Source organism: Brassica oleracea, chromosome C4 (assembly GCF_000695525.1).
Source record: "Brassica oleracea var. oleracea cultivar TO1000 chromosome C4, BOL, whole genome shotgun sequence".
Taxonomy (NCBI): domain Eukaryota; kingdom Viridiplantae; phylum Streptophyta; class Magnoliopsida; order Brassicales; family Brassicaceae; genus Brassica; species Brassica oleracea.
The window spans coordinates 36,359,013-36,371,954 of NC_027751.1; the positions used below are offsets into that span (position 1 = coordinate 36,359,013).

Genomic DNA, 12,942 nt, shown 5'->3' on the forward strand with positions numbered 1-12,942 from the left:
GTTTAGGGTTTAGAGTTGATGTTTTAGTGTTTAGATTTGAAGGTTTAGGGTTTTAGTGTTTAGGGTTCGCATTTCAGAAAAATATATGGTTTAGGGTTTAGATTTGAAGGTTTAAAGCTTAGGGTTTAGAGTTGATGTTTCAGGGTTTAGGGTTTAGAGTTGATGTTTCATGGTTTAGGGTTTAGAATTGATGATTTAAGGTTTAAAGTTGATGTTTTAAGTTTAGATTTAGGGTTTACGTTTAGGGTTTAGAGTTGATATTTTAGGGTTTAGATTTGAAGGTTTAGGGTTTAGAGTTGGCATTTTGTGGTTTAGGGTTTAGAGTTGATGATTTAAGGTTTAAAGTTGATGTTTTAAGTTTAGATTTAGGGTTTACGTTTAGGGTTTAGAGTTGATATTTTAGGGTTTAGATTTTGATGTTTCATGGTTTAGGGTTTAGAATTGATGATTTAAGGTTTAAAGTTGATGTTTGGTTTAAGGTTTAGAGTTGATGATTTAGGGTTTAGAGTTGATGTTTTAAGTTTAGATTGGTTAAACATATGTTTTTTTTTTGTCAAAATTAATTAAAAGGTTATAAAAGTATTTTACCTTTCATTAAAAATGTGGGTAAAAATTGTTAGTGTAAACATGAAAATTACTATTTTGAAAATGGTATTTTTGGTAATTTCCCAAATAATAGTAAACCTTTGAAAGACCAACATAAAATTAACTAAAAATAAAAATCTTAAAGAATACAAGAATTTCAAATAATAATGAATCTAAAACTATTTTCGTTACATATGAATCTAACAAAATATGATTTCAAAATGGAAGCTATTTCTTTAAAAAAAAATATCAATAATAAATTTAGTAAACAAAATTGTCAAATATCTAAAAAAAATCAGTTTATTATAAAAAATAAATGTTTGGAAGACCAACATAAAATTAAGGGGGTGATATTCAATCCAAGAATTTAATAGAATTTGAAAGAATTCATAAATAATAATTTTTGTAGTAGTTTAAAAATTTTGATGAGGGTTTAATGCATTTACATAATTCTCATGTTTACTTTTCTTAAGGATTTTAAAGGAATGCACTTAAATTTGATAGAATATCAATTTCTCTAAAATCAATGAAAATTTTGAATCTTTATTATACTGAAAAGATAACAAACATTATTTTAGTTATAAAACTGAAAGAAATATAACAGTTACTACTACTACAAAAATTCACTGATTGTAGCAATTTTATTGCATAAAACAAAATAAGGGTTTTTTCGTTGTGCTACACTTTGACGATGAAAAATATTTGTGTTATTTCAGTTTTGTCGCTTTTTTTTCATTACTTAAGAAATAAAAAGAAAATCTTTTATCAAAAAAAGAAAAGAAAAAAGAAATAAAAAGAAGCTGGACTAATATCATTACGTCGGTATTTCTCGATACAAGAAACATGAAACGTGACTAATACCATCTCGTTGATAGAAATCACGTTAAGGTGGTCGTTGAATTACCCAGGCCCGTTGAATAGCCATCTTGTCAATTATAATACCATACTTGTAAGAAGAGTGGAGATGAGGACGACCGCAAGAAAATATATGACGAACATCACATAATTTCAGATTTACGATGCCAAATCTCCTCACAAGAGGAAGGAATTGGTTCTTGACATTTTTACATTACATTTTTCATTAAATTCTTTTCAAATAACATTACTACAAAATCTACCAAATATTGAATAACACTGGAATTTATTAAGGGAATTAGAAAATTGATTACAAATCTTTAAACCAATAACACAAGATTTTGAAAGAATTGATGAAATCCTTAATTGAATAACAGTAGAATTTAATGGAAACTATAATTCTTTCAAATTCCATCAAACTTCTAGATTCAACACCCCCACCTAAGTAACAAAAATAATTTTAAAACTATAAGGATTTCAAATAATAAAGACAATGTCAATCTAAATCAATTTTTCATTATATATGAATCTAAATAACATATGATTTCAAAATTGAGGATATATATTATTTAAGTGTTCACATAGAATTTATAAATATCATTATAATAATATAAAAATCAGCATTTTAATTTGTTAAAGTAAATAAAAAGATTATTTTATTAAAAATAATTAACTTGATATATAAAATAAGTATATATTTGAAATTAAAAAAAAATTAACAAAAATAAAAATATTCAAAACTAAATAAAGTTTTACAAAAATTATTTATAAATAATCACGTATGTAAAAATAAATAAAAATCAGCACAAAACTATAAAAAGAGAAATTAAAATTTGTAAAAAATTATCTTTAAAGTTAGATTGAAATTTATAGCTAACTATTGAAAACTTAATAAAATAAGAGATTGACAAGAAAAAATCTAATTATGTCCGTAACCTTTAATACTATATGGACTATATGTTTTAAAAATCAGAAATAACTGAAAATACCAATAAAAATATTTAAAGTCAGCATCTTAAGTTAATGTTTTTATAAATCTTTAATTTTCTAAAAAAAAAAAACAAAACGAAATAAAAAAATGCTTGATTGATATAAATGATAACTCTTCATTAATTAAAGTCAAAATTATAAAATTATGTCTTAAAGTATGTCAAAACATACAAATAGCTTATAAATCAAAATAAAATAAATAATTAATATCATCTTACTTAATATGATCAAATAAATATAAAGGTAAACTGAAATTTAGTATTTTTGTTTTATTTATATTGGTCTCAGCTATAAAATAGTATAAATTTATAATATGTTATATGAGTTTCTTAGAAAAATAATGGTTGATCGTGATTCTTTTTTTACAGAGTCAATTTATTATTTAGTTTACAATAAGTTACAAAGATTTGTTGGAAATAAGTGATGGTAACAATAATTTACTTATGTAAGAAATATATTGTTAAACATGTCGTTTATCTATATTTTTTCAAATCATTTATCTATGTGTTCTCAAGCTGTTTTTATCAATAAATGAATAAACATAGTTATTTAGTAATCAAAAATTAAAATTTAATAAATTTTAACATATATGTTTTTAAGAAAATCATTATAAAAATATTCATTAAACTTATCAAATATGTTTTTAAGAAAAAACTCTAAATATTCTATAATAAATAAGTTTTTTTTTTAAAATATGGTTATTAAAAATTATGCAAACTATACGGTGACTTTTCATAAGTATTTAGTGTAATTCACCGATAAAATTTATAGGACATATAGTTATGAAATTTTATTAAAACAATTAACATAACATGTAAAACTAAAAATGATCTCACACGAGTTCTATCAATGAATGATATTTGAAACAAAATGTTATTAATATATATGACAACATAAGAAAAAATCAAAGAGGCTAAAAATTCAAATATTAGTTTGAAATTCAAATAATATTTACAAATAATATTGACATTAGAGTATAGTCTCAGGCTCTCGACAACAGAAAATAAAGATATGAAAAATATTCATTATAAATTCGTCAATTGGAAAATATGTTATCTAAGTTTATGAGATATGATGTGAACTAATAAAACATCATAATCACGCCATTAATTAATATTGTAACTATATCAAGTAGAAGATGTATCTAATATTTTTTATTTATATGTCTTTATTTTAATAAAAAAAATTATTTAACATTAGTTTAAAGTTGTATATATTTATTTCTCTTTTTATTATATCTAAAATAAAATTACTGTTTAAATTTCATAAAAATATTTATAATGATTGAACTCTAAATAAAATACTAACACATATGCATTTAAGCGACTTCAGTAAGGGTATTTCAAATACAAATATTAACAAAAATATATAATACTTTTGCTTTCATTGTAAAACTATGGTAAATACGACGTAAAGCTAGATATTGTGCATATGCATTAATTTTTTTATGTTTTTCAAATATAAGTAAAACTAGATATTGTGCATATGCATTAATTTTCTTATGTTTTTCAAATAGAAAGATAGATAAGAAAAATTATAATAAAAACAATTATAAATTGTACTATTATTTATTATGAATAAAATGATCAATATTTTTTTTTAAATAAGATTAATAAATTATATAAACACGATTATAAATACATTTACATATACAAAAAATATATCAAAATATTAGTTTTTAAAGAGTATAATTGTATAAAAATCTAAACAGAAAAATTAATAAAGCATACTTTGAATAAAACTTCATATAAAAATGTATATAAACCGATTATACTTCATTATCTTACAATTAATATAAAATGATACAAATTATTAAAATAAACTCGCGCGTAGCGCAAGTTGAAAATCTAGTTATATTAACGGTTGTATATGCCTTTCAATCTAAAAAAAAATAAAATCTCAAATGTCTTTTTTTTTTAATATTTTTTTTCGTTTTGATTGTTTTTAATTCAAAAATATTACTTTTATACCCTGATAAATTAACAAAATTACAAAGAGTACATGGGTATTATCCGTCCATCCAACGATCCGTGTTTTTAAAACCAGATTGAAAACTGAACCATATAATATTTGGGTCATGGTTTAATATGATTTGAGCAGGTCAAACATGGTTCAATAATTTGGATTGATATATTTTGAGTCTATAAATTTTTAAGTAGTGTTAGTAAATATGATACATAACTAAAATATAAATAAATTTAAAACATAGAACACTATGAATATAAATTAATTTTATGTTAATATGGATGATTTATGGATTTTTGATAGTTTTAATGGTTTTTATCAGTTTAATAACTTTGAGATCCAATCTGACTACATGAACGGTTCATGGTCTAACCCGTTATTAGACTCGATCCGGCTATATAACCGGTTCATGGTCGAACCCGGTCCAACCATCGGGTCAGTCCGGTCTTAAAAACACTGCCAACGACCCATGGGGTCTAACATGATATATTCTAGCCCTAAATTCTAACGCTATTTTAGATCTCTCTCTCTCTCTCTTCCTTCTCACAAGGCAATTTTCATAAAATTATCGACCACGTCCTTCTCTCTTTCAAGCCGTTCGTGAAACTTGGAAAAACTAGAACTACAAACTACTAGGTAAGTCTATTATTCTTGTCAATTTTGTGTATATTATCTAAATTTCTAGTTAATAGGTTCATTGTTGTGGCTGCCAAAGATGGCTAAAACAAGATGGACAAAGAAAAGAGTCAAGAATGCAACCCTAGATCTGAGAGCTCCCTGGATTAGATGAAGAAGACGCAAACTAAGTTAAAGAAGATGAGAGTGGATCTCAAGAGAGCTCAAAATCTCAGACTCGACTATTGAGAAAGTCCAGACAAATGAAAAATAAGGTATTAAGGACGAGGAAAGTACTAACCAAAACGTGAGTGACATGATCGACTCAGTGGTAAGTATTTCAATTTGTAGTTTGACTCATCATTTGTTCCTAGACTCAAATAATTCGGTAGAACTATGGAAAACTACTTCGTTTTATTAAGAAAAATATATTTGGAATTGACCGCATTTAAGTAATAGAACATAATTTTGTGATGTGTTTGCTGATTTCAGATGTAACTAGTTCTAACTAGGTAAATTTTGTCTTAGAAATGTACTGACGTCAACTGAATGTTTGTTGCAGGATTCCGAGGATGAAACGACATCACTACAATCTGAATAGGCCAACAAAGGTCAAGAAAAAAAAAAGTGTTGGCTTTAATTGTGGTAAACTATGTTGGTTTTGGTTCCATATTCACTTCAGTTTTTATTTGATTTCATATTACTAGGTAAAACTATTTTAATTGAACATGATATCAGCTACAAAAGTCGATCAGCAGCAAAATCGCAAGTTCTTGCTGACTTCATTATTGAGTAAGCTCCTGAAATGGAACAAGACCTGATCCTTCCTAGTGAGAACTGGATCTTGCATGTCACATGTCTTTTTCCAATAAAGGATCCGGAGTTGGAGTTTATCTTCAATCTCATACATGAGAACTTATCCGGCAGTCATTGCGTCTAGGGTTTGCAGCATTCAACAACGAAGTAGAATACAAGGCCCTTATCGCCGGAATTTGGTTAGAAAAGGCATTAAGGCGAAACAGATTGATATCAATCAAATTACCATAAGGAGTGACTTTACACTCTCAAATAAGAAGTTCAGTTGTAGTACTTTGAGATTGTATCCACGAGGAGCTAGCGCACACAATAGATCTAAAGCAGTTGTGATTAAGCTAGACAAATAGTTTAAAAGCAGTAAACAATGAAAGCAGGGTGAACAAGTAAATTTTCAGTTGATTGATTGAGGTTGTTAACAATAAAGAGAAAACATCAGATCTAGGGTTTCAGGTAATTAGGATTAAAACGATATAAAATACTTAGGTTGTCTATCCTATAACTCAAATTCTTATGTGAAAGTATTCCAGCTTCCGCTGTGAATCAATCCTATTGACTAAGTCCAATATCTCAGATGTCACTTGTTTATACGGATTGAGTTAGAGTCGATCGATTCTTCCTTAGGCAAGCGTTAGCGAGTTGATCGATAGGTTCACTAATCTTAACTAAATCAGTTGTCGCATGTTTCTAGCAATCTTAGCTCAAGGGAATCTCTTCTGGTGCAGAACCTACCGTAGTAGTTGTCCACAATCCTAATATCAGGGTTCTAGTTAGCTACTCTAAAACACAAGCATTACAAGCAATTCCTTGAAGGATATTTATCACCTTAGCAAGTCTATAATTTTGGCTAATTCTTCATAACCCTAATTAAACCTTAAATCTAACAAGTGAATTACTCAGACATAATCAAACAAGACATGATATAAATCTGAATAAACTGCATAGATAAGAATTAGGTAGAAAAACTAGACTTCCAATACAAAGCTCTGAAATAGTCTTGGATCTTCTCTCCAAACTACTAAAACCCTAAACTTTGTGGTATGAAAATATGAAAGTATAGAAAAGCGTGTGTTGAACAATACAATGGCAGAGCACATAAATATTAGGTTAAAGTAGGCCATGGGTAGTTCTGCAAATATGTGGAATCTTGGGCTTCAAGTCGGTCATGAGATGCGGCCCGCTTCACGCGCCTCGCTGTTGATCGACGACAACATGAGTTTGTCGATCGACGTTTGACTCTGAATGTTGACTCGAGCTGGTCTCATGAGCAGCTACGAGTTTCTCCTATCTTTATCTACAAAATGCTCCAAAATAACTATTTTGTTCCAAAATATGTATGAACCTGTAAATACGGAAAAATACTCTAAAACATAATATAAAAATCCTATAACACTCATATACCATAGCTAAAAACTGATAGATCTATGGTATATCACATATCCATGCCTATTGTGACTAGCAATTCGCCGCTTGGAGATTAGATGTTAAAAAAGAATGTATGGACGCATACCTCAAGTCGTCCAAGATCTTTTAAAAGACTTTGAGTTCTTCAAACTCACGAAGGTCCTCAAGGAAAATTGTACGTGCAGATGCACTCACTGGTTTGGGAGTAATCCTAAGGATCAGATAAAGAGGACCATTTTGATCCAAAAGATCGATAGGCCGAGCATGATATTAGCTTCTGAGAAAGACAAAATTGTCACTCCCATCTCAGAGATAACCAACATGGAGGTGGATATAAATCCTCCTAACAAAGATACCAAAGTAGCGGCTGCAGATTGGAGGCTTCCGATCATACAATACATCATCGACATCACATTGCCTGACAACAAATGGGAAGCTTACCTCGTCATGGACGATAAACTCAATCGCTGAACAGCCAATAAAGTTCTACTAACGTGCATTAGAGAGAAGAAACCAGATTGGTCGTGGCTGAGATTCACGAAGGAGCAGTAGATAACCATTCCGGTGGACAAGCTCTGACTCTTAAGGTTAAAGGATTCTATCATTTTTTTCCAACATGATGGCAGATTGCAAAGAATACACCTCAAAATACGAGAAGTGTCAGATGCATGCTACGAACTTCACTGTCCAACCGAACTTTTAAGAACAACTATTGCACTATACCATTGCATGTGCTGAGAAATGGATATAGTAGGTCCTCTGTCGAGTTCGAGGAAACAACAGTTCCTGCTTGTGATGACTGATTACTTCAAAAAGTGGATAGAGGAAAAATCATTCATTAATGTTACAAACAAAGAAGTGCATATCTCCATCTAGAAGTACATCATTTTCCGACATGAACTTCCATATGAGATAGTAATTGATAATGGATCCCAGTTCACCTATAACAAGTTCCGTGGATTATGTGAAAGATGGAGGATTCGCTTGAGCACATCTATGTCAAGATACCCCCAAGGAAATGGACAAGCTGGAGAACCAACAAAATCATCATCAAGGGAATCAAGAAATGCCCTGAGCTTAAGAAAGTTCACTGGGCAGACGAGCTGGATGGTGTCCTCTGGTCACATAGAACAACAACCGAGAGGATTAACTAATAGGATAAACTAGTAATGGAAGAAATGGCTCCTGCCTGTGAAGTCAATGTTTCCACCCTCAGATGATCTAAGATTTCTCAACACGTCAAACTGAATAAAGAAATGATGCTCGATGCCGTAGACGAAATATAAGAACGACGAGATCAATCACTTCTCCAACTCCAGAACTATCAACATCTTGCCGAAAACTACTACAACAAGAAATTCCAAGCAAGACCTTTGGAAATCGGTGATCTTGTTCTGAGAAAAGTGTTTGAAAATACTAAAGAGTGGATGTCTGGCAAGCTTGGAACTAACTGGGAAGGTTTATAAGATCGTCAAAGTAATCAAACCCGGCGCCTACCAACTTGCAACATCATCTGGAAAGCCGGTGCCGAGGTTATGGAATTCCATGAACCTTAAATGCTAATTTAAGTAAGAGAACTTCACATGCTAAAAAAAGGAACTATGGATGGCTTGATCATCTTCGGGGGTATGTAGGCTGCTCTCACGAGTTCTATTTCAGTCCATCGTAGTTTTCAATTATGAAAAGCTATACCAATAATATAATAACTAGGTAGAGACTTGCATTTTGCGCAAGGTGAGATTATAGTAATAATAGTATAATGTAATTTACATTTTTATGGATAGTTTGTAGAAATTTGGATTATTGAGCTTCAACAATTTTTAGTTTCTAACTATACTAATTTTACAATAAACTCAATTTAAATATACCATTCTATAAATAAATATTTAAATTAATTTACATCAATATTACATGTTTTATAGTCTATCTGATTTTGAAGATAAAAATTAAAACCATTATACTGATAACTCCTTTTAATTTATAAAGCACGTAACAAATCCATGATTAACAAAACTGTATCTTCACGAAGGATTTAACCTTTGTAAGAAAAGAGAGGCAAGGAATCCTGCAAGTCTTCAAGAAAGAATAACTCCTTTTTAGACAAAGACTCAGAATGCAACTTGGCATCCAAATACAGTGCAAAACGCTCACTTTTGGTAAACTATATATATCAAAAAACCTTCACAAATTCGTGAAGAGGAAAAAACAGTGGAAGAGGGGAGATCAGATTTCAATATAAACGAGGCAATGAGTATGATTAGTGATTCAATGGTTCCGGTTCACCCGAGTTTAGAGAAATTGAATTCTCCCGTTCTCTCTAAGGTTTGTGCATGGGGAGTAATGTTAGGGCTATTTGTTGTTTCAATAATCGCCATGGCTTATGCTTGCTATTACACGCAAAACGCTTCAAATCCAAGCACTGGAGGGCAAGATAAACCAATAAAGAAGGAAGTATTGAAGCCACTAGACATGGAACCAAAGATAGTTGTCATAATGGCCGGTAATGAAAATCCTACCTTCTTTGCCAAGCCAAGCAAGATCAATGCATGACCAGTACAAGACCGCTAGATTATTGTTTTGGTTTTCTTTCTTCTTTCTGCTCCTTACTTGTTTATATTTGAACTTTAAACTCTTTATAATAAAATGATTTTTTAATTTCCTTATAGTCCCTCCGTTTCTAAATGATGTATGTTTTACAAACAAATTAAGAAAACTTGTTATTAAATGTATTATTGTTTTGTGATTAGCTATTTCCCATACTTTCTACCCAATCAAAATTCAGTAAACAAAATTAATGTCTTCGAAGTTTACAATTTACCATTATTATATACACTAAAAATGTGAAATATGTATCTTTTACAAACAATTTTTTTTCTAAAACATAAATTATAATGAAACAGAGAGAGTATAATTAATCACTAGGTAACTGACCTTCGTTTATGCGCATGAACGAATATTATGAAAAACCTAAATTGTAAAATGTATAAATATTTTTAAAAGAATATTTTATATCATTTTAGTTATAACTATATTATTTATGAGTTATTGAGTGTTGATGTTTTAAAGTCCTTGATTTGGCAAAATATTCAATTTTTTGCTATGATATTTTTTACAAACTTAACTAATTCATTTGAAAAAGCATCTGAAATTTTGTTTTAGTATTTTATTTATTTTGTTTTAGTATTTTAGTTACAGTTTCGTATTTTATTTATTTTGCTTTATTTTAGGATTTATGAAATTTTGAAAACACATAAATCACTTATAAAATATATAAACTAACAAAATTCCAATAAAATTATATTTAAGCCCAGCCTAAAGTTGCATAATTTAAGATATAACATTACATAAAATTAGAAATTGAAGTGAAGACTTATCATTTTAGTCAAAATTGTTTTTTGCTAATTAAAGTGGAGATTCATGGAATCGAACCCTGTGGCTCTCGCATGCAAAGCGAGCGATCTACCATATGAGCTACATCCCCGATTTGTTAATTTCTTTTTAAAACACGTAAAAATAAATTCAATTAAAATTATTTAATGTTTTGGAAAACTTCCATGTAAACAACATATTTGGTTTTGTTGTGGCTTACCTTGTTCCTCAGTGATTAAATACTTCTGACCTGATCTTGATTTAACTGTAGAAATTGCTACTTACAATTATATGTGAGAGAAAACAGATATTGGCAGAAACAATCAAACTTCTTCTAGTGATTGATTTTGACTCTTGTTTATGATCAAGGTGAAAGCAATACTAGTTTATGTGTATTAATCAAAACTAAGCATTTACAAAATTAATTTTATTATTTCGTTAATCACACCCACACAAGTCTATTCTTAAATATTCATTAGAAATTGGATTATTAATAAATTTTATTTTTTGAATCGCAAGTTTATTCTATTTTCAATTTTCATATAGTATAGTTTGATATTACATATACTATTTTAGATTTTAGTTTTATTTAAATATTGTAATTACATATTATAGTATATATTTAGGTTTGGTTTCAGATATTAAGGTTTATGGTTTAGTATTTACTATTTAGGGGTTAAGGTTGGAGTAAGGTCTAATATTTAAAAGTCGTGGGTGGAGCAAAAGATCTATATTACTTGGTGATAATATAGAATAAAATACTTGGTACATATGTATGAGGTAAATAAAGGAGTGACGTGCATGGTTTCTTCTTACTTTATATTGAAAAGTTTTCGGTAACTCTTGTCCATATTTTCTTTCGGATATGTCATCAACTATATTACATGTTTGCCAGCTAATTGGAAAGTGAAGGGTACAACCAGGATGACTTGTGAGGTAAATGTTAGATTATACAAGATGTTAAGAGCACTAACGTTTACTTAATTTCTACTCCTAATTTGGTTATTACACATATAAGCCTTTTAACAAAGAATTGTAATCATTTCTCAAATGGCTCCCTAGTATTTGCACCCATCCGACAGAACGGGTCAGGTTAAAGCTTTGATTTTGCTAAACGGTGGATCAAATTGATGATGAAATATTGATTTTGCACCATATGGAAACCTGGGTTCATCCATGGGCTACTCAAACAATCGTAAACAGTTTCGATGATGCTGAAAAAGACATTGTCAATGCTATGATTATTGGTTGGATCTACAGTAGTGTGTAGAACACAAATTACGTCTCTTCTAAATTATCACTAAATCATCTAATAGATATTAGATCAAAGGCAAAGAGGTCACCGACTCATCATCCTCGTAAAGAGACAAGCGAATGCAAACAAAAGTAGCACACAAATTTGGACATCAGGACATCTATTTGTACACAAGTCCGTTGCATATGAACATCTTGATTTTAAATATTGAACCAAATTAAATGTCTCGGTCGAAACTATTTTAAATATACAGTACTTAGTAGATAATAATTGAGTCTTTCCTGTGACTAAAAAAATCACATTACAAAAAAAAAACAGATCAGCATGCAAAAGCACATTTCCAGAATGGCGTCATGTAGTTGATGCTTTAAATAAGGAGCGTATCAAATTATGTTTTTATATAAAAAAAAAAGAAAAAAAAACAGACCACTCTCTCTATTTCTGTTGCTCGATCCGATGCCATTATATTTTTCGGTGAAAGCGAATTTATACAATTACGATTTGGATATGGTATAGAGGTGCATACTTATATGTAAAAGCATGACTAGGAGATATGTGTAAATTTGATTAATTTTAAAAGCACTACCAATACGACGTAGAGAAAGATACAAATATTACTAAATACCACAAAAATAGTATTTATTAACTAAGATATAAGAAATGAATATTTAAGTAAACTATACGAAGACTGGAAAATCAAAGAAGTAATAAAAAGATGATATAAGCTTTAGATAGAGTGTCGATGCAGGCAAAAATAATCGGTCAATGAAAAACTATATTTTTGCCATGTCACCTCCTCTATTTGTTTTTACAAAATGATCCTTTAACTTTTTACTTAAACAATTATAACCGAAAATATTTTTTTCGTGAAATATATTATTTATATAAATATAATTATATTTTTAATTTACATAATAGTTTGTAAAGAAATATTTAGTGTAAATAATATCATAATTTTATAAAATACTAAAATAAATTGGGTTTGTTTTTAACTTTCACAAATAAAAAGTATTATTTGTAAACTTAGAAAAGAATATATCAAAAAAATTATTTCTCAGGAGAGAAAATAGAAAAATACATCGGAGACAAAT

The 12,942-nt window shown here is 29.1% G+C and overlaps 1 protein-coding gene across 1 annotated transcript; it reads left to right on the top strand.

The window, feature by feature from the left end:
- The first annotated feature begins 9,425 nt into the window (after nucleotides 1-9,425).
- Nucleotides 9,426-9,895, top strand: LOC106341101 (protein GLUTAMINE DUMPER 7). Its single transcript, XM_013779924.1, has one exon. The coding sequence runs from the start codon at nucleotides 9,475-9,477 to the stop codon at nucleotides 9,775-9,777; it is 303 nt and encodes a 100-aa protein (XP_013635378.1). The 5' UTR covers nucleotides 9,426-9,474; the 3' UTR covers nucleotides 9,778-9,895.
- Nucleotides 9,896-12,942: the final 3,047 nt, after the last annotated feature.

Excerpts from the sequence above, each read along its gene's own strand:
- LOC106341101 (XM_013779924.1), top strand. The coding sequence starts at position 9,475 with ATGAGTATGATTAGTGATTCAATGGTTCCGGTTCACCCGAGTTTAGAG.